The 23,444-nt window shown below is 40.0% G+C and overlaps 1 protein-coding gene across 17 annotated transcripts in view; it reads right to left on the reverse strand.

Moving 5' to 3' along the window:
• The window catches only part of SOX5 (SRY-box transcription factor 5), a 422,522-nt gene that overhangs the window by 29,941 nt on the left and 369,137 nt on the right, over positions 1-23,444 (reverse strand). For 10 of the 17 annotated variants that reach the window (XM_084642767.1, XM_084642768.1, XM_084642765.1 and 7 more), the window contains 2 exons: positions 11,740-11,917; positions 6,271-6,443 (listed from right to left, as the gene is read on the reverse strand). In XM_084642767.1, the coding sequence (XP_084498893.1) occupies positions 6,271-6,443; positions 11,740-11,917 (351 nt within the window). The remainder of the gene's footprint in view (positions 1-6,270; positions 6,444-11,739; positions 11,918-23,444) is intronic. The other 7 variants (XM_084642774.1, XM_084642773.1, XM_084642771.1 and 4 more) reach the window with 3 other exon arrangements.

Genomic DNA, 23,444 nt, shown 5'->3' on the forward strand with positions numbered 1-23,444 from the left:
CAAACAAATCAAAATGTTTAATGCTTAGTTAGCAATGCTGGGCAAAAACAACCTGATCTTTGCAGTTTGTGCAATGTATTTTAAATATATTAAAATGTATTTTAATTCAATTAAAAAAATAATAAAGATGCTTCAGGGGTCTCAAGACACTAGATTCAGAAGCTTTCTGAATAAATTGCCCCTTTACTGTGAATGATCCTGTTGAGATTGTTGATTGGACTTATTGAAAGGCTGACATACAGAGTGATGGATGGGCGATGACATAATACCTGCTTGCCTTGTTGTCGTGCTCTTTGAAAACTGGTTGCTCTCCGTTGATAGCATTAACAAAGAGGATTGTAATCCCTTCCACCTTACCCTGCATTCAAGAAATTTCCACTGGCAAAGAATCTCAGCAAAACAGAATTAAGAAGGTTTTTCTGGGTGTGCAGGATGGATAGGAAAAACCAGGGATCACATGTTAGCTTCTGTGTTGGAGGGTGATTTGGAGTCTCTAACAGTCCGTTGTCACAAAAAAGCCCTTCGTCCCCACATAGTATAAAAATTATAAATAGACATCTCTCTCTGCACTCTGAGAACAGAACAAAAATATTATACTATTAATCTTTTCTAGTGTTTTCCAAGCAATGAGAAATAGAGAGGACTACAAATTACAGGACACATATATTACACGTACACTGAGTTTGATGTATAAATGTACATAACGTGTCTGCGCAGTAAAGCCTTTGCTAGCCAGAAGAAATGCTACGCTATTTTTCCAGCAAAATACTACATGGGCCATTAAAATGAGCAGGGTTTAACTTTTGCAGAGCACTTTGGTACAGAATGGAAGCGCTGTACCTCTGATTAATTTCCAGTGGTTTCCTTCAGCTTAGAAAACAAGAACAATTTAACTGCCCCCAATTCCTGCCTTCCCTTGCTTTTCTATATCCACAGCCTGCTCACTATGGGCCCTATCCAAAGCCCTTTCAGGTCAATGGAAAAACTCTCACTGGCTTCCGTGTGCTTTGGATCTGCCCCCCCTTTGGGAACTCCAGCTCCAATTTAGCCTTTAGGAAGAACAATACATTATTTAAATCAAAAACTCAACTGAAAAAAAATTAAAATCCCATTTTATAGCAGCTTTTCCCCATGCCTTCAGTGAAGTGAGCTCCAGTTTTCTGTTTCTCAAAGAGCAGCATCTGGTAGCTCAGGATTCACAATAATGCACTTCGTCCCCTCCCCTTAGGGGAAAGGGTAGGCTGGATTCACTTCAGCTCAGCAGACCACTGCAGTTCCTTAAGAGTTAACTCTGCTGGCCCCATCCATCAGGCAAGCAGTGAGGCATCAGGAAAGAATGATGGATGTAAAATTATTACAGGGCTGCCACCCGATACACTTAGTGCCATTTGTAACTAACACTGGAACTGACACACGTTTTTCATTATTAAACATCCACATTAAGTCAACATTGGTCACTGTCATTTCATGTTTGGCACTCTGTTAAAGGGAAGGGGGGGATGGGGGTGGAGGAAGGGAGTGAGGAGGATGATGGGAGATGGGGTGGGTGGAAATGAGAGGAAAGGCATCCTGGACCTACTGTTCCAAAAGCATGAGCAATAAAACAGGCTTCTGCTTACAATGCTGGAATAAATATTGTTACAAATAGCTCTTTAGTTACAACCCAGCAGACAAGTACATGTCAAAGCCTTTTAGAAGATGTACTCTCAGCAATAAGTGAGGGAACTGGTATCATAGGTTAAGAAACACTTACAGTTGGTTAGTGTGGGTGTGCGCACGAGTGCTGCTTGCGTATTTATAGGTGTGCACAGCATTAGTATGTCTATTTAATGGAGCATACCTGAACACATATGAATGTGTATTTGTGGAGCTGTTTCCATGCACACCTGTGTGTGTTTACAGATATGTGAGTATGTAATGTTTGTTTACTTGTTTATAGGTTCTGAGTGTATATACAAATTTCTGGCTAGCTTTTTCTGGTGGAGCATACACATCTGTTGTATGCACACACGTGTTGTGTATTTGTATATGAGTGCATTGTGCGTTTGTATGCATGCACACACATGCCAGTACCTGTGGTTGTGTACCCTCAATGTGTAGAAGAATGTGAGGTTTTGGGCTGAATAAGTAGATCATAGTCCACTTTCTGATGCTGCCCACTGCAGTGTTTGGTCTGGATGAAAATCTGCACTGTTTGAGCTACATGTATAAAAGGTAATATTGTTTATGTAGAGTAAGTAACAAGCTATAATTAACTGTAGATCACAATTATAAATAAAACTATGTTCCTGGGTTTCCAAGAAACCAGAAAAACACACACATACACACTTCTGATTTATCTTGAAGCATTTCCAAGAAAAGAATTTTAAAAATATATTTTATTGCATTCCCAATTAAAATACGTTTCAGTAAAATCTACATTCATGATGTAGATTTTACTAAAACCCTCTGAAATTAAAGTACCCATAAAGTGTTGGGTGCCACAAATCAAGGCATCCAAAAATCCTAGTCACTTTTCAATCTCTTTTTCTGCTTACGCCTCCTCTAGCATAATGCCTCTCCAATCCCACACAATTTCTCTCTGTCTGACTCCTGCCTTACAGTTCAGAGCACTGCCCATCTACAAAGACCCATCCCAGCTGGGAACATGAAACCTAGCCACTGGGTCATGTGAATGTATGGAAAACAGCCTCTGAGGCTTTAAGATGAGCATTCATAAAAGGGGATTGCCTGCCCCTGTTCCTTTCCAGCCACACCCAGCAGACAGATCCTTAACAGTACTCATGACTTTGGGCTGTTCAGAAATGCAGACCCAGGCATTGGTGGGTGGGATTACTATTCGTGCAATAAAAAGGCTCAACCAGCCCTTTTTTAGCTCCATACTTATACCACCAACACTGGGGAAGAAGGGACTCAATCTCTGGACCCCACCATGGCACGGTGTGCCTGGCCCATAAAGATTAGCAACATTCCAGCGAGAATGAAGTGATTCAGGATCATCTTGCTCTCTAGCACATGGCATACACAGCTATGTATCAGTACATTTGTGTGCAAGCACCTTAACCAATCATTAATGCGTTCATTGCAATGCCTCTGTAGCTATCCCGTTCCCACCTGTTCTGCAGGGAGCAAGGGACAAAAGCAGGAAACCCAAAGGCCTGGCAGTTTGGTGTGTTTGCCTCTTAAATCACTGGGCCTGCCCTTAAGCTTGTTGATGTAAACCCTTAGAGACCGATCTATGATATTCTCAGTTTCTCCCTCCCCACTATGTTTCTCTCTTTCTCTTCCAAGAAAAAGGAAAGAAAAATTTCAGGAATATAATTTAACTGAAACTGGCAATACTTTCCTTTTTTTTTTCCCCCCCCAAATGCCAGGGAGATGTCTTGATAAAAGCTTTAAGCAAAAACCTATATCCAAACACCCTCAAACTTTGGAGAAGTTCAGATCCTGAATTGGATCAGAACTTCCTGTCTGGCTATAATTAGATGAGAAGACCCAGAATATATGGAAAATTCAGCTAGGTTTCCAAACTTCACAGCCACCTCCCTTTCTCTCTGCTGGGTCAATCCAAACCCCCCCCCCCCACACAAATAAATCTCTGTCAACTCTGAGATCCTGCAGCTCCGAAGGGAATTTCACAACTAGCCCCCCCATCAGTATAATGGGTCAAACCAGCAATCCAGATCCAAACACCACTGCACTTTTCTAGAGTTCAGATTTGGCTCGAACCTTTGTGTCTTCTTCAGAATGAAATCCTGATAAAGTTTGGCAGCTATTGTATCAAAAAAGCTATTGCCACTTTAGAAAAGAAAACCTGAACTCCCAACCCCGCAAATGCAATACCTTCCCCTCATGCACACCCAAGCAAACAGGGAACATGAACTAGAGAGCAAAATAAACCCCAGAGCTTGTGGTGAGGGTGAGAAGTGAAAACAGAAGGGCAAGGAGGAGCCTAACAATAGGAAAGTAACAGAATAAAGCGAATGCAGATGGCTCCACTCCTGTTACTTAATCAAAAGGCTGTGCAAAGTCACTAGAGCCGGCATAAAGTCATGTGTTAGAACAACAGCTGATCTGTGTATTAAAGAAGATTAACTTGCAGTGCCATGGTGGAGGGCCTGGGATTATTTTATGTACTTCCATTGCTGTACAAGCCGTCAGCACAATTACTGCCCTCCGATGTGAATGACTGATCTGTAACCACAGCTAAACAGCATGCTGCTTAGGGGCCTGGGTGCTTCATGAAGATGAATTTCCATACCATCAAAGTGCTTTTAATGGGCTCCCTGATCCAACCACAAGGCCTGCTTTGCAAGTATATAGGACTCAGGATGAAGGCTTCCTGTCCAAAAGGATTTGGTCGGTTGTCACTTGACAATTCCCAGCCAGCACAGGGGAGGAAAGGGGGGGGAGATAGGTAGAGTTGTCTCTGCTTTGGAGGATTAAAAAAAAAAAAGGGTACAGATGCTTTCTGAATGCAACCAACTGCTGTATCCACAGCTGAATTCAATGCGCTTAACAAATAATGGCAATTTAGCTATGCTTGCGAGGAATAGCTTGAGTCACTTTGCATTAGCATCTGGCTGAGTGTTAAAGTCATTTCTACATGGGGAGCACAGAAAAGGAATTTCTGCTCCAAGCATCCTTTCAAGAATGCTTAAATATTTGAATATAAATTCCTTTGTGCTTGTGATCACTTCGCCTTATAGCTGACACTCTACTTTCCCCCCTTCCCTTCTACTACTCTTCTATATGAAATGCCATAAACATGCTCTGTCCCTCTCTTTCAATACCTAATGCCCTTATTCTTCTAAAAGAGGTTTTATGTACTGCCAGACACCTATTACACTGACCTCTTTTTTCTCCCCCTTCCTCTCAGGAGAGTGCATGAAATTGGAGCCATTTCTACATCATTTACACCCATGCTAGGCTGGTGAAAAAGTACAGTAGGAACAGACTCGCATGTACATTTAACATTCATTATCCGGTCTGCTGGCTTCTCACAGCTTATTGATCAAATTCCATCTAAAAACCAGGGAAACTGGAAAGCTATCCAAATTAGCAATCTGCTCGTTCTGGACAATATTGTTTGACTCACAAGCTTCCCAGGATGACTGACTTTCAAGTTATTGCTAAGTAGCTGATCATTTTTATTCTATCTGTCTGCCTATCTGAATGAGTCACATGGGGATCTTGGAATGAAAGAGCCACCAGAACTGGGAGAGCCAATAAAATTTCATTTTTACCGAATGCAATAATATTTCACCTTGATTATTTTGTAGCATTAAAGCAGTTTTGTCTGGAGAAATATTTGGGAAAAAATCATGGAAAATATATTGTAAAAACATGGTTTTGTGACGCACCCAACAACTTTTGCACATTTCTGTCTTGGATAGCGTAACTGTCATAATTGATATTCTGTCAATGTAAACGTGGCCAGGAAGGGAGCAATGGGCTTACACACACCTTCAGCAAGGGGTAGGGCACCAGAAAGTAGTCACAGGCATTTCCTGAAAAAAGCAGGAAATCATGGAACCTGTGACTCTTGTAACCCCCATGACAAAAGGACAGTGCTAGATACAATATATACAAGTGTTCCCTGAGAGGAAAATATTACCTTAGTTGATGATTTTGCTTATTACAGCTTAGCAGGCCAGTTCAAAATTAGAATAATGCAGGGCCCCTCAATTCTAGTGCTTCTAGAAAGTATTTGGTACAGTTCGTATTGTCAATTCTCTGTTTTTTCAGTTTTGCTAAGTCATCTAACATGACTTGACAGTGCTATGTTGCAATGGTCACAAAACATCATATATGACAGCCTCATAAAGCTAAATATCCAGAAGCTGAGCCCGAGTATCAGCAAAGCTTATGATCCTAAAGAAGCTTGCATATTTGCAAATCCAGCTCATCTCACAAAAACATGTAAGCATTTCCATAAAGCAAGATTTTCACTCACACCCAGATATTTCAAAGATCACCTAGTCATAATACATATTGACAGCCTGGAACAGAGCGTTAGTGGTCTCCAAAGTTTTCATAAGTACTTTAACTATGTTTTAGGCTCTACTGTCTCCATGACTGTGTGGGGCTGTTTTTATTTGTTTTTTGACAGAAGCAAATATTCTAAAAGGAAGGAGAGAGACAGAGCAGGGAAGAGAGGAAAAGAAAAGAGAGGGAGAAGGAGATGTGTGTGTGTCTCTGTAATGCCTGAACATGAGGAGAATATGATCACCCAAGTGACTATCAGAAAAGGGAGTCTCAGGAACTGACCTTTTCTGTCCTGCAGTTATTGAGACCCAGACTATTCACAACAGCCACCTTCCCATCAAGCACCTGTTGCTCCCTCCGAAGTTGCTCCTTCATCTGTCGGGCCTCCTGGATTGCCTTGGTGACAGCATCGTGGTCATTTAAATAACCTGACGACGTGATAGAAGAAAGAATATCTTAAAAAGAAAGGAAAAAAGAAAGGAAAGTTACAAGAAAACATTTTCACTTTTGTCAATGAAACTCATCAGTGCTTTCCTTGGGCGCTTAATTAAATGAGAAAGAGACAGAGACAATGAGCAGACCCATAAACCTGTCTGTGCTTGGAAATTAGCTGTTGTTATGATAGAGCCACCTGGGTATAAACCATGAGAAACATTAATACCGATAGCATCACTGATACTTGATTCCATTAGTTTCAATGTTTACCCAACATTACAGAGATTGGCCTTGTGGTTTGTATACAGCAGGATGTAACTTGATAGGGGACGTGGGAGGCCTTGATCATGCAAGCAATCCAAAACTATTAAAAATAGACCATTTTTTCCCTTCCCTTTCTTAAAACTTGTGAATACATTAAAGTAAACCACAGGTGGCGGTGGTTTGCTATAGATACAAAGCGCATAACGGCTGGGAAAAGAAACTTCCCGCTGCCGAATGCTCCCCACCACCACCTGTCATTCAGAAATGTATAAGAAACCACAGCTACATGGACCTATGTTCCCACTCTATTCATGTTGCTGATATTAGGTCAGATGTCTACACTATTTGGCTGTGAATTCACCTCCTAGGGTTTAGCACTAGTAGTGGCTGAAATATTTCATTTTAAAATGTTACAATCATCACCAGCACAGCTAATGCTATTTAATTTTAAACGTGATACTTTGTCATTTTTTCCCTTTAGCGTACTGTAGATTATACTTATTATGATCTGCATATGTTTTGTAGGATGGAATACTGATGGAAGACTCCAAGCCCCAGTCTATTTTTCAAACATTATAGGAGAAGCTAGTATCTATCATTCCTCCCCACCCACCCCCCTCCACACACACTCTTCTTTCTGTCTTTTAACTAGGGCATAAAAATGGCATAAAATGAATCTGCAATATGAAATTGCCCAGAAAAGGGACTTCTGTTTGTGACATGAGGCTAAATCTAACCAGATCCATTGGTGAATTGTGACAGATGGAGGGACTGTGAGACAGAAGGCAAGCACTAATCACACACAAAATGACCGGCTTGCCTCAACATGTTCCATGGATTCCAGCAAACTTTACACCCTAATCCATTTTTAGAACAAAAAACATCTGGGCCATAAATCCTCTAATCTGCCAAAACACGCTATTAAATCCCATGATTTGTTGAAAAACACTAAGATTAAAGAAAGGAAATATAAAATGGCTAACTGCCGTGTTAGGAAAGTGTTATTAATACTCTTTCTTTGTCTCAATTATGAATGTTCTGTTCCTAAAGAGCCTTGTCTAATCATGTCAGATTACACATCCTTGTTGTATTGCTAGACTCTTCTATCTGATCCACTGATTGCCAAAAAACATAGAACATTGTCTTGTTGCTTAAAACATTTCAGTGGAAGAAGCTGATGTCAGATTAGTTCAGTGCTGCACTGCTGTGCCCTCATTTCCCTCCCCCCACCCCAAAATAATAACAGAATGATCCTGGCATTCTGGTCTCCTTTGGAGAATTGAAAGCAAAAGTTTCTGTATAGTCTGAGTGTAGGGGGAGCAGATCAACAAATACCTTTCAGTTAAGTATCTGAAAACACTGGCAGTTTTACATAAAATTAATTTGATCCACATAACTTATTTTTACCAAATGACCTGGCTCAATGATTTCAGGGTAATGACAGCTTTTCTAGTGCTAGGAAGGATGTAATCCACAGCTCCTAAATGGTATCATAGGGGTTTTTGGGAGGGGGGGGTCCCCATCTTAACAAGTTGCTTGGTTCTTTCCCCACCTTGCATCTGTTATTGATCAAGTTTGCATTTGGTCAGAATAAATTGTATAAAAGCAAACAAAAACCCAGTGACATTTAAAAATAGCAGTGCTCTTGATTAGATATTATAATAGTTATAATTTGTATTATAGCTGAATTTGCCTAAGAATTGGAATTCATGCCCTTCTCCAGACCATTTTTTTTTTCCTGACTACCACTCTCTTTGAGAAGATTTGGCACACGTCAGTGAATAAAAGCAAGCACTCTTTATGTTTTTCAATAGCTGCCAATATGCTGGTATGCAGAGAAAAGATTAATATAAATGCAAGTTGAATGTAAATTATTTTTGTTTAGGGTACATGGTGAATTATTGACAGAGAGATACTAAATGCACTTAGTTACAGGGATTGCCAAACCAGTATTTAGATGTTGGAGACAACGGGGAGAGGGGAAGGTGGGACTTGTTTTTGTTTTTAATAGGTAGGCATATGCCTGCTTTTGAAAAGAAATGCCTGGATTTAAAGTTGTATGTGAAGCCATGACATGTGTGACTCCTCAAGTTTTAGCATGATTTACAGGCAGTGAGGATGGGTCTAACCAAAGGACTACATGCCATGTGTGCCATTTCACCAGCTATGTGCCCTACATTATTTTTGATATAAAGGTGCATGCTCCCCTTGACCAGATACAGCTGAACAATATTGTGAGCACAGTGACAACAAACAGTCTGAAGGATGGATTTTAAAAGGGGGTTTTAAAGTGAATTTAGTGGTGGGGAAAGGTGCCAGCCTATCTGAATTCCAGGACAGTGGGCCTAAGCCCACCTAGATCAGAAGGCCCTCCCTCTCATGGGCAGCCCTAGAGACCAAAGTCCTCTTTTTATCCAGAGATCAAAGACAGCATGGTTAAGGCCTTGCAAGGTTCCCAACTGGTGTGCTTCAGCCCTGTGCTGGAGCAACCTACCTCTCACAGTAAGAAGATAGTTCAGTCTACCTAGCCCATTCAATACTTGGTCTTTTTGCTTAAAGTGACAACGAGGCTGTCAATTATGGTGGTTTTATGTCATGTGCAAACTTCTGCTAGGGGCTTGACTGAGCTCAACAACTCATTTTGTTAAGGTCAACAAAGAGTTTATACATGGTAATGGCTTTTGCTTACTACAACCTTGGCTGGCTGTGAACTAGTTACCTAGCAGTAAAAGGCTCTACATACCATTACCAAGCCTCTGAATCATCCAGTCCTCCATAAAGGACAGATTTTTGATAGGAGCAGCCTGTGTCTGTCCAGTTCTTGTGCTGCATTTAAAGACAGCTTATCTTGTACAGTACACACAATGATTCTGTTCAGCTAGCAACCTCAAAAAGTCACTTTCTGTATTGGTAGCTAGGAGATATAAAGCAGTGAACTCTACGTCATTAACAATAACTTAAGTATGTTATCTTTTGCTCCACAGTTTTCCATGGTTTATTAATAGTATAACACATTAATTCTTCTTACAAGAGTGACCTTTAAAGCTCCATTCATCCTCACAGCTGTTATCCAATTACATTATCACTCATTACAGGTACAGTGTTTCAAAATCTGCATTTTGTTAAAAGGAGTAAAGTAAATTGTAGGGATCTCAAATCCATGGAAAATACCATGGGTGGAGGAGGAGGAGAACAAGAGACCGTCTGCCACTCAGAGGCAGGTCAGATTCTTAACTCTATGCTTAGAGCTGCTGTTCACTCTCCTCAGGACAAAGGTTTTAAAGAGAAAAAAAATGAAAACTCAGCCCACTGTACACAGAGAGCAGCAGGGCCAAACAGATTAAAGATGCAAATACATTACTAACCTAGCAAGTTAAATAGTGTAGTTCTAATAAGAATAATACATAATAAGTCATGAATTAACAATAGGATATTTATGAAACATTTATGGAGTTCTATAGAATGTCATGCCAGATAAAGTAATTTCCCTTTTCACCCTGGCCATAGAAGTATGTTCTCTATTTGGTGCATGTAATCATAACTCCCATCAGTATGCACACTGAGTGAAGACTGTGGGACCCACATATAGGGATTTTAAAGTTGGGGCAGAAGTATGGGTCTTAGTGGTGTATGTGCAACTGGAATATGCTGCACAGTGCACTTGGGTGGAGTACATGTTCATTTATAGGGAGACAGAATGGATGTCTCAAATAGTTTCAGTGCATTGCAATGGAAAAATCACAGGAACAGCCAAACTGGAGCAGACCTATGGTCCGTTCAGTCCAGTATCCTGTCTCCAAAAGTGGCCAGTACTAGCTGCTTCAGAGCAAGGTGCAAGAAACCCCACAATAAGCAACTGTAGGATAATCTGCCCCCTCCCCCGACCCCCTGGAAGCTCTCAACCTAATCCCAAAAAGTTTAGTGATTAATTTACACCATCCTGCAATCACAATTCAAGTTACAGTAGAACCTCAGAGTTACGAATAGAGGTTGTTCGTAACTCTGACATGTTCATACTCTGGACAAAACATTATGGTCGGTTCTTTCAAAAGCTTACAATTGAACATTGACTTATTACAGCTTTGAAATGTTACTATGCAGAAGAAAAATGCTGCTTTCCCTTTATTTTTTAGTCGTTTACATTTAATACAGTACTGTACTATATTTGCTTTTTTTTTTTGGTCTCTGCTGCTGCTTGATTGTGTACCAAATGAGGCGTGTAGTTGACTGGTCAGTTCGTAACTCTGGTGTTTGTAACTCTGAGGTGCTACTGTATTTTCAATCACTTTGTACAATAGATTGGAAAAGATTATCATTACAATGGGGTGTGTCTGCATGTTACTTATACATATACATTACACATAAGGACATGGCACGCACGTTGGGGCACACATCCCTCCCCCCCTTTTAATATAAAGCACTTGTGAAATATAAAGTGTCAATAACAGCAGAACCATTTATTGTTTAAATGGTCGCAAGAGAGGCAGTTTTGGAGGGAGGGAGGAATAATAATATATTACAGAACAATACTAAAAGCAGCTAGCCTGACTATTTTCAAGATACAATGTAAAGTATGTTTTGAAATGTACCTGGTGACTTTTTAGTTAGCCATTAATATTACTCCTGGTAGATTAATCTAAATGCACAAAGCTTTTCAGTGGACTATGCATCAAACCTGTAATTTTCTAAGGAACTGTATGCACATGTAGACATGTAACTCCTAGGGATTTGTTTAAAAGCTTATTCATCAGTTGTTTATACTTTTAAATGGTGAATGTCTGAAATCACTGTAATACAGTAGTAGCCACAAAACAATCATTTATGAATTGTTATCATACAGAAGTATCTGAAATAACACAAGTTTTTCCCATGCGGAATGTGAAGAGTTAATGCACTACTGAGATCACTGAGCACTTTTCCACATGAATGCAATATTAGGCCCCACCTTCTATTTATCATATGCCATTGTGTGGCATTGGTTGGCAAATGCTGATTTTTTTTTAATGCTGATCTCTGAGCTACATCAACAAAACCAAAAGAAAACAAACGTACCTATTGTGTTAACTCTGGCCGAAGGACTGGCTAATGTTGCTGGCACTGAGGATTTGAGTGAACCGGCCCCACTGTTTATTCTCAGAGCTGGCATATGAGGAGAAGTGGGCGATGTTGGAGATTTTCCCTCAGACGTCTTGGGTTTAGCTGAGAGGTTCAGCGGCTGGGCCACTTCATCCTACAACGAGCACAAGATAAAGCATGTCATAAAGATGCTGCTGCCGCTGCCATAGTTGTACCCAAACACATATGGTCACGTTCCATTCATGTGAAGTTGCAAAGGAGTGATCCTAAAAACACATTATGCAACATTTCCTATGACGCCATCGTGTTAGGTCAGCTGGGAATCAAAATGACCCATGAACTGGAGAATTAGAGAACATTCTTTATTTACACAATGTACATAAGAATTTTCTCCAAATTTGCATCTACATGATACATAGTTATACAATCCAAACAGGAGTACAGTTACAATAATATTTTGTGTAACTTTTAAAAACTTGAGATAGGTGGAAGAAATAAAAATTAATCACAACTTCCGTCTAAAATTCAACCTCAACCCAAACTTACTTGTAGTTCTAAAACTTGGGTAAACTTGTGTGAGTAAATGTGTTGATTTTGTATTTCTATTTTTATTTTCCTCTGAACTCCCTGGTTTTCACAAGTATCATAAGCAATCTCTTTTATGGGTATTTTTACCCAGCCAGAACCAGAAAGTCAGTTTTTGTGCTAGTTCCAAATTCCAAATCTCCATCAGAGATTTGCATTGCATAATTTAGAATAAGCATCTAAACTTTTGGATTTTTATAGGAAACTTTAGAGGTTCGCTAATAATTACCATGGTTGTGTACATTGACAACATGGGCCAAGTTCATAAAGAGAGTTCAACTACGAGTGAAATCAACAGGAATTATATTTGCTTTGTTCAGGACTGAATCTTGCATATTATATATATATATATATATATATATATATATATATATATATATATATATATATATATATATATATAGAGAGAGAGAGAGAGAGAGAGAGAGAGAGAGAGAGAGAGAGAGAGAGCAATAAACAATTCTGAATAATATATTAAAAATCAAAAGTCACTTTTTTGGTTTGACTCTAACGAAAAGCAAAAGAAGGATCAGAGAAGCCCCTTTCTGTCCCTATAGAGGAGATACAATAGCAAACACTTTTTAAAAAATTACTTTTTAATATCCAGAAATGGTATCTATGTTTTCGGACCATTCTGCCACATACTTATCTGCAACTTGTGTGCCTGCTATTATCCTATCATGCCAAAGCAGGATATGTTAAAGATGTGCTTGCAGAGCTAAACTTTACTCTGCAACTTGTGAATTAAGAAGCCCATCCTTTAACTAATGGAAGTAATATTTTTGCATGGGTTCTATTACAGATATAATAGGGTTGATTCTGGTCTCCCTTTGTAAGTTTTACTTTTAAGAAAGTCCATTTGCTCCTATGAAATTATTTCCGACTGACACCAGTGAGAAATCAGAATCAGGCCCATAATGTAGGACTGGTAAATGTGGAGCAAACTCCACTGGAATTTTTCCCTGTTACTGTTGGAGTATCTGAAACTACTGTAATACTAATTCTGGTCCAAAGAATGCAGTATGCTGCAGAAAGCAAGGAATTGTCCAGTGGTCTATATTGCATATGGAAACATGTTATATAAATATGAATGTCTTCACCATCATACAACCTACTTATAATTCTGCAAAGCACTGTTATGCCACCTTTCAATTATCTCAAACAGGCAAGCTTCTGAGTTGTCTTTATTTATATTTGAATGTATTTGATTACTTTATACTTCATAGTTAAAAATGAATTAAAGCAGAATAAACAAAATGATCAGGGAAATAAAGGACAAAAATGTCATCTTTAAAGCAATAGTAAAGTTCTCCTAGATATTTCCTGTGAAGAATAATACAGAAAAAAATCAGTGGGCACAATGTTCAAAAGTGCCCAAGCGATTTAGGAGCCTAAATCCCATTTTCAGCAGTGACTTAGTTCACTTAGAAGCACTCATTGTTTCCCCATAACACTTAGCTCCTTAGAGGCTTCTGGAAATTTACCCAGTTTAACTGAAATTATTTGATATGTGTAAATTTACAATGTTTAGAATCCATTCCACTTAAGACTAAGAAATACAAATCCAGTCCTGGTGCTTGCTTGACTGTTGATGCACATTCACATCTGAAAAAAACACAGCCACTGTGTTGCTAAATGGGATGGGGTTTGTCCTGTTGTTCCACTATTTTCAATAGAAAACAACAGCACATCCGTGGTAGATCAGCAGTGAAGCGGTTAAATTAAAAAGTGCAGTTTAAAAAAAAACAAACCAAACCCAAACCCCAACAAACCCAACCACCTGTGTTGATGAAATGTGCCAGACTAATATCCCTGGAGACCAAAGTCCTCTATTTAGCACAGAATAGATCACCAGAAGCAAAAGTTCCCCACCAACTTTTATCAGCTCCCTTCCAGAGAGGTCAGTTTCCATGTACATTCAATTCTTGACCTCTATTATAAGTGCCAAAAAAAGGGTTGATTAGTTCCAGATATGGTGATGAGCTCTGCGAACAAATGTCTGTCCACTGAAAACCTGACTGAGACCACCACCTCATTTCATATAGGCCATCGAACAGTCATCAGATGCGAATGGCTTTCACTGACCATAAAGACTTAGACTAGATTCAAATTTTCATTTTAGAGGTGAGGGCTCCATGCCCTCTCCCTTTAGAACGAATCTTTGGGCTATCCAGTCCCACTGAGCTTCACTTCCTTTCCTTCTCTCTCTCTTTTCCCTGCCTCCCTCACTCCCATCCTCCCCTCCCCCCCTTTTTATTCTGGTGTGAAGTGCAAGGCTTTCCGTTAGCTCACTAAGCAGTTTTATTTTTTATGTCTCATTTAATGCAAGTTGGAAATGGAGGTGGCGGTCTTTCTGTCTGAGTTACCCTGCCATAGAGATGTCTGTGCTGTAACTATTCGTGGTGCTAAGAATGCTCTTCTTCATTCAAGTCAGCACAGCTTTCTCTGGAGCCAAGAAGTGTAAGGCCTTGTGGAAATAATAGAAGTCGACAGTTCCAGAGCTGATAAATGTCATTCCAAATTGCCCCTTCATTCACTTTCATTGTGTGTTCAGGCTAATGGTAAATTAATTGGAGGTCACACAAGTTTGGTTCTTATACAGGAGAATGAGTGGACTATTTTGAGCTATTACACGTATTTACAACATGATGTTACTTTACCGCTCAGAGTTCATAATATTTTACCTCTCTTATTTCAAAAGGCCCTATCAAACCCAAATTTGGACTGAAATGCCATTTAAAATCTGGTCTGAGAGTTTAAAAATTCTGAGTCAGATCCTTAGGATCTGGTATAAAAAAAAGTTTGAGGATTTGGTTATAATGTACAATTGTTTTGAACATGAAGATCAACAATAGAACCTTCATTCAATATGTGATGGAACACTTTCTCCCTTCCTTACTTGCACATATATGTTTAAATTCTCTGGACCAGAGATTCTACTCTCAACTTTTCCAATTCAAATTGGGAAGAGCTGCATTTACTTCATTATTGATTTACACCTGTGTAACTTAGAGAAGAATTTGGCATTTTGCCTTCTTACCATTATTTTTACCAATACAGTTGCAGCTAGTATGTTGCCAGCTTAAAAGTCTAGCAGGCCTGATTTTCATTTATACTGAGAGCCCTTTATACCACTCTGGCAGTGTAAAAGGCCCTTGTGTAAATAAAAATCAGACCCAACATGATCAGTCCAGTAGACAGTGCCTTTAAGGGGGGGGGGAAAGGGACAGAGATTTTTTTAGGTGGATCACAGAGTCTAACATTACTTTCCATACTTACTTTTATTAGAGGAAACCCAACATTGATTGGTCCCTGCCTCACTCCCCCTTTCCCCCAACACACACACACGCAGAATTATTGTAAGATACCAGTAAAAAGAACAGGACAATTTTTTTTTCCTGAAGAGTTAATAATGTCAAACATTTATTTATATAATCAGCCCAAACTATTAATGCTTAAAGCAGAAGACATTAAGACCTAAAAGTCTTGTAATAATATAAACACAGATGTGATGAAAGTGAAATATGATCTCGATTAAAGGTTATGAAATGTTTCCTTTAAAAAGTGGCATATTTGGCTAACAAAACAAAACAAAAAATTAAGAAATAAACGTGGGGAGCAAAGCAGAAGCAAAAACATACCACTAAGGCTGCTAAAAGGAAGTATATGCAGCAGAACCAATGCACTGTAATGGAGATTTCAGTCCCTTATGCCATGGTAATATCAGCACAGCATTCTTTCCAACAGCCTTAGTGGTTTGCTTTCCTTTGTTGAAAGATCATCATAAACTATACCAGAGATGGACCCAATACCTCATTAACTTTGGGACTATGGGGAGGTCAGATCCAAGATCTGATAAGCTTTTACAGCTGGTTCCTAGTCCTATAATGGACAAAAACAAAACTCCAGATCTGAATCCTCCTGAACGATTTTTTTTTGGGGGGGGGGGAATGAAAGGAGGAGGAAGGGGTAGAGGAGATGTGGGGAGATCAGAAAATTCAAGATCTGAATTTTGTATCTTGGAATCACCTGGATTCGGAGTGCTTTAAGCTTTCTCACTAAAGCATCATGTATCATGTAAAACAAAGCCTTCTAACTGAGGATTTAAGTGTCTTATAAACATAAATATAAACAAGCCAAAACACTCCTGATGGGTTAGGTATGTACCACACCCATTTTATAGATGTTTGTATTGTTCTTTGTAAATGTAAAGTGCTAAATAAATTCTAAGTGTTATTAATACAGATAGGAAAAATGAGGCAGACAGAGGCTAAGTGATTTGCCCAAGGTCATGTTGTAAATCAGTTTACTGGAGTAAACCCTAGAATCCTGACTCCCACGTCACTAATATTGTCCCACCAAATAACTGACTGAAATTATGTTTTCTTTAAGGTCTCTATGGGACAGATCCTGAGATCTCTACTCAGTCCTTACTCAGACAAAAACCCCATGAAGCCAATGGGATTTTTATTTGAGTAGGAATTTTAGCAGGGACTGCAGTACCCTCTTCTGAGTCCCTCTTTCTCAGTTAATAAAAAACCATGCCACTTCATATGGTGGGAACTGAATGAAAGAGTGCTGACTCGGATGAGTGCACCAGTCTCGGGGGCAGAGTGGGGGAGGGGAGATCAGATAGATCCATTTAGATTTTAATAATCTAGTTTCTTTTCACATATATTATATATTAGTTTACTATTAAAATACAGTTATTGAAACACCGTGTTGTAGTATAAGCCCAAGCACTTCATCCCTCAACAGTACAAACTGAAGGTCCAGGTTGCAGAGTTTATTACAAAATCATGAACTACACTGTGCACCATCTGACTGGCAATACAAATGTGCTTAAATGACCTGGCATAAGTACAGCCTAGTGTGTTCTACTAAAGAGGCTTTTCATGACCTCTGGGAACACATTCACCACATATTGCTGCCTATCTAAATGACCTTGACGGTACAAATTACAGCCAAACGAGTTAGAAACAAGGAGCCAGAAAGGGGGTTTCTCAAAGAATGCATCCCCCATCTCTCCGGAAACAAAGCCATGGCCCCACTTCCCCCACCCTCTCTCTCTTTCATGGAGATCTTCATTTCAACAAAAATGCAAAATATGGAGCATTTACTGGTGCGTCTGGGCAGAAGACAATGTTGCTATTGTTGCACGTTGAACAATACACCCAGTCACTGGCCTAGCAATCCAGTCATGCGCTTATCCAGAAATGTTTAACCAGTAAATATATATCAAAAACAGGGGTGCATTTGCACACACACAAATAAAATCCTTCAACATTATTGTCCTCTGAAGAGTACAGCTGTCCCACACAGAACGATACCGGCAGTTCTTTTTCTTTTGCCATAGTCACTCATGAAATTATCAGTGGTGATAATAAGACGACGAGAGGTAAAGGCAGTTGTTAAACATGTTGTATAAATGAATCACACTGCTGATATTATCCTCACTGATTAAATAATTGTATTAAATTAAGCAAGGATGTTCAAACGACAGGATGGCTGAATTAGATAATGTTCATCTGCAGCTGCACCTCCTCCTGCCACATTTCTAAGTTTTGATTAAGAATAATGCATCCCTTCCTCTAGAAGTGGAAATTTATGTATCTACACAGAGACACAAGACAGGGAGGAAGACAGAGAGACCGACCTCTGGGTCATAATATGACGATAAAAGCAGAGCAGATTTTTAAAAATCTTAGATGTGGAGAATTATTCTTTGGATGCACTAAAATTACTAAAACTTATTGTAAATCTGAGTAATATTTGCAGAACAGAAAGTCTGAAGACTGGGCATTGACCAGAGTTGATCAGGATGCAGAGGGAAAGGCACTGAAAAGCAGATCTAAGGGAAATATTGGAATAAGGCTGTCTACATCTCTGGTGCTGCATAGTGCAGACTTTTGTTAGTTAATGTATGGCAGCTACAGGTAAATCTCAGCCTGGATTCTCATTTTCACCTCAAACAGTTTCTGGTTGTGGCTTTAGCTGACCCTTAAATCTAGTGTAAAAGCCTGTTTTGTTTATTGTATTGCATTCTCAACTGCCTAGGGCGTAGCTCCTAGACACTGGTGGTTTCAGTCACTGAGGGTATTCCCCAAATGCTCTTCTTACTTATGCTTCATCTTACCTGTGTTGTTATTCCCATGACTACTGCTTTTAGGACAGCAGTTCCATGATCAGCAGTCATCCAAGATGGTGAGGTACACATAGGGGAGTATGCTCTTTTCCTGACATGCTCATGCAGAGTTTCCATTTCTGTTGATGGGGGAGCTTCAGTAAGGAGGGCACAAGCTTACGCAAGATTTTGTCCTAGCATCAGGAGTAGCCTTGGTGGGAACTCAGTCACAAAGCCCTGTGGAGGTTCTATATACAGAACTAGCTGAAATCACATAACAAAGCCTGAGTGAACGGGACACTGGAATGACACATTCTACTGAATTCTATGTTGACTGGTAAGTTTTGGCTCCTGTTTTCCAAGACTAGCTTTGGGATTTTGGGGGCTCCCAGGGAGGTTTATTCTTTGGGCACTCATCTCCTCATCTAATGTTTTCCCTTTCAGTGCTAATCCTCTCTCTTGGGCACAACAGACTTTCACATGCGGTGTCTGGGGAAAAGTACTATTGGCTGCACCTTTCCCAGGCTGGGTCAGGACAGAACACGCTGATGCTCTGTTCCCTGCCTAAGATAAGGCAGAACAAGCACAGTGCGGATCAGCGCGCTCAGACACCCACCGAGGAATGCACTGTCTCGCATGAAGCGACAAACTGTGCTCTGTAGCTGTGTAGGGAGGAGGTGAGGGCACAAGAAGACTCACCCATCTTCCTGCATTGCCCAGGGAGCATGACATCACAAAGCGTGCACGGAGGAGAGGGAGCCAAGACCATCTCCATGCATTGGGGAAAGCGCTGGCTGCATGGCAGGGTTAGCATGGGGCGCCCTTTCATGGGTGGAGCAATGAGCGTGTCTCCCCTGTATGCCAGGGAGGCTCCGGTTGAATTCTGCCAACCCAAGGCATACTCCTCTTGGAGCTTCCCTGGGGCAGTGCTGCTCTCCACCACCCTCAATGTCTGACTGCCTAAATGGCATAACTGAGGCCTAACTTTATGGCCATTCCTACAGTTGGGGTTTGGAGAGCTGTGGGTTTATTGGGTGTCCAAAAGCCAGTCCTGCTCTTTATATGCAGACTTTTCCCTTCTTTGACCCAGATCGTGGTCTTTTTGAACTCCCTGAGCGTTTGGTCAGGGATTTAATTGGGAGCTAAATCAGGCCCTTTGTCCTCTCTTCCACTCTGCGATGGGATGATGATTTTAAGCCTGCAGATTCCTGGCCAATTTATTAACCAGCTCTTGGAATTCTTTGTTTGACTACCTGGAAACCCTCAGCTTTTCTCTTGTCTATTCCATATGCTGTTTTGCTGTGTCAAAGAGCGGCTTTGTTGTTTTCCCTTTGTATCTGATATCCTGATGTCCACATGTTTTATATATAATTCCTAAACCGACAGGGAGAATGAGTGGGGCTTGTCTATTGGCTTGCAGGCAAACCCTGCTCTCTACCATCCATAAACATGGAGGGACCAGACTGTAGTATCATCAGTGTGCTTGGGTGTCGAGGGGAGTGTAGGATTCCTCAAAGCTGTGCTCCATGGAGGCCCTTTGAACCACAGCACACAGGTACAGGGGAAGGGCAGGCTGGGGGAGAAGTTAGGGTGAGTCCACAACTACTCAGGTCCACCAATCAGTCCCTTCAAGGAATGAGGGACGGACCCATGACAATGAGGGTTATTCCAGACCTAACACAGCCTGAAGGTAGTGGTGGTGGAGGATTTAGATGAATTCTTCTCCTGTTCATGCCCAAGAAGATCCCCAAAACACGATCTGGTTTTGACCCCATTAATCACATTATATAAATTGGTCAAGACTCTCAAGGGGATTTGGAAATGGTCTCTAAAAATCTTATCAGCAATGCGAGTCCTGTGCTAGGATCTGCCCTGTGGAAGTTCCCAAGGCTGGAGGCTACCTGTTGTGCTAACACCACACACATGAGCATAGAAGTTAGTAATGTGTAAGCTGGTATGTGTGAAATAAAAACTTCTTGTTAATGCTTAAAAACAAAATCGAAGGTTTTATAAGGTTCTGAAATGCTCAGAGACACATCCCTGAAACACACTTCAGCTTCTGTCTGGGTCTGGAAGTACCCTCAGAACACCAAAATGGCTGCTCTTGTGACATCTCCAGGTGAGTTGCAAGCACAAGTACCAGGAAGTGTGCAAAGAAGCCTGTTCTTGTGAGAGTTTTAGGTCATTTTTGCTCACTCAAGAGTTTTACACAGGATAATCTTCAGATAAACATCTGGATTTGTGGATGCTTATTCTAACCAACCCAAACTACAAACCTTGAATTTAATAACCATCCTCAAGATAAATATTGTATTTTTATTGTCAATACACTGCTGTTTAGGTAACTGTTTTCCTGTTTTGATTGAAATAGCAGGAGCGATGGCTGCTAGCAGCCACACTTCTGAGAATATTGTAGGTAAGTGTTCAGTACAGCAGTGGGCAGAATTACAAGCACAATGTCCTTTTACATTTGCTTGTGCCTGACTATGAACATGTAAGTCCCGATCCTTCAACACTTCATAAGTGAAAATTTAATTTGATAAATTAAAATGAGCCCAATCCTGCAGTCTCACTACTTGGGAAAATCTTCCACACATTTCAATGAAAGTTTTTCCCTAAGTAAGTTCTGTGGGTTTGGCCCATATTGAGAAACAGCTAATATGGGGTACAGATGCAACATGAGCCAAGGAAGTGAGATTTAGTTCCTGGTGGGGGCTCATCTAAACTTTGTGCCACAATTGGGTCCTCTCGATAACTTTTAATTCCTAATAATTAAAGCATTGTTCAACTGTATTTCCCATACCAACACTGCTCCTACTTTGTGTAATGCCATTAATGAAGTTCCTCTCTCAACAGGCTCAGGTTAGCTGCTAAACAAGAAAAGAGTGTCTTAGGCACAGATCAGGATCAACAGGAGAAGCCAAGAACCAATTTTTCAGGCTTTTAACAATATAAAATATTTCACACAAGATAAAAATCATGAGAGAAGATCACAAAATTAGAGGGGGGAATTCTCCTAAAAGGAATATTTCTTCCAAACAGCCCCACTGAAATATGTGGCAGAGAGGACAAGAAAAATATTTTTCAACAAATTTCTTCACAAGTATTTGTGAATTTAAAGTTCACAACACCTCAACATCATTATCCTCATTTTATAATGGGAGTGACCAACGTACAGTATGGTTAAGTGACTTGCCTAATCTCATACAGCAAGTAAGTAGCAGAGTTGGGAATGAGAACACAGGGCCTGCTGGACTGGATTGGACCAGCTGTTCATTTAGTTCAGTATCCTGTCCCCAAAAGTGACCAGTACCAGCTGCTTCAGAGGAAGGTGCAAAAAACAGTAAGTAGTTATGTGAAAACCTGTCTCTAGGGAATATACCTCCCATTAACTAGAGATTGGTTTATGCCCTGAAACATGAGTGTTTATATCTCTTCCAAAACACTTAGGTTTTTTTTTAATCTTTACCATAACAATTACGGACACAGAACCCGGGAGTCCTGACTTTCAGTGTCCTATTCTTACTAACATATATTCTCTATCTGTATAAAGCATGTTTATAAAAAGGAGGTAGACTTTATACTGGATTTGGTTTCCTGCTTAAATTGAACTCAGTGGCTACTACCTCCCTCTGGCTAATAATGTTCAGGAACTGCTAGGCAAAAATCAATAGCGATGAACTAAAGAAGAAACCTCTAAAGGAAGGGAAGGACCTGGAATGAAACAAAACAAGAACCCACAAAACCAAACTGCATTACAAACTGGTACATTTTAAATGAACAACAAGAAAACAGAAGCCACACTGATCAAAGTCTACCACCTCCTCTCCTCACTGTAGATGACATGTACGCTGGGAGCACACCACCACCTCAACCCCACACCTACAAAAAGAATTAATTTCAAAAAGACGACAGACCAAAGCACACATATCAAAACAAATTAGCAACAAACCCTTCATCCTGCTGTGGTCATACAAGAGAGAGAGACAAAAGTGCTGCATGGAACCCAGAATTCAGAAAATCAGTTGTTGAAAACTTTAGAAGAAACAAGTCAAAAAGAGCTTTAAAGTAAAAAATTTAAACAGTCTGTACAACCCACAGTGGACTAAAAAATTCCTTTTAAAAAAACCACCTGTATTCCCTCTGACTTTGTATATCTCTATATATGCTAGATAGATTTTACATCAACATACAGGCAGCTACGTATACAGTACACCAAGTATGCTGTGCATAGATACAGATAGGGTGTTTTTATTTATAGATATACACAACTGTATGAAAGACTGTCTAAATATGTTTTCCTACTGTAGGAATGAACTGGTTGACAATTTAATTGTCAAACTCTTAAATTGTTTTTAAAAGATAAATTGTGAACACAAAACTCAGATATTTAAAATATGCTCACCTGTGTTACTATCACCCTCTATGATCACTAAAATTGAAGTGATTTAATTTCTCACCATTTATACTGCTTATTTAGTTTTTGCATTTCACTCCATTTGGATACTGAACTAGATCTAATCAGTTTCACGCCACTTTCTGTATCACATGTGTTTCCACAATTTTTTGGGGCATGGAAGAGATCTGCAATACGTCAGGGGAATGTTTCAAACCAACTCAAATTCTATTTTCAATTACATTTAACAAAATGAAATCACTTTGATTTCTGTTTTTATGCCCTCACCCCTTTTCCTACATTTTGGGCATAACTAATTTGCAATATCCCTATAACAGGGAGCAGGTTTCTCTATCTTCCTACTCTGTTATCAGGTGTTGGAACCATACAGGAGACATAAATTTCTGGTGACTCACTGAGGCATAGGCTGCTTCTTAGAACCTACTCTATTAAGGAAAACAGCCCTCTGGCAGAGGGACCTAGGGCTTCAGAAAGACAAATTTGAGGAACGAGAAAGAAAGGTATTGTGGTAAAGGCACTGGCTGGGGACTCAGAAGATCTGGGTTCATTTCCGGA

Source organism: Lepidochelys olivacea (genome assembly GCF_965140295.1).
Source record: "Lepidochelys olivacea isolate rLepOli2 genome assembly, chromosome: 1".
Taxonomy (NCBI): Eukaryota; Metazoa; Chordata; order Testudines; family Cheloniidae; genus Lepidochelys; species Lepidochelys olivacea.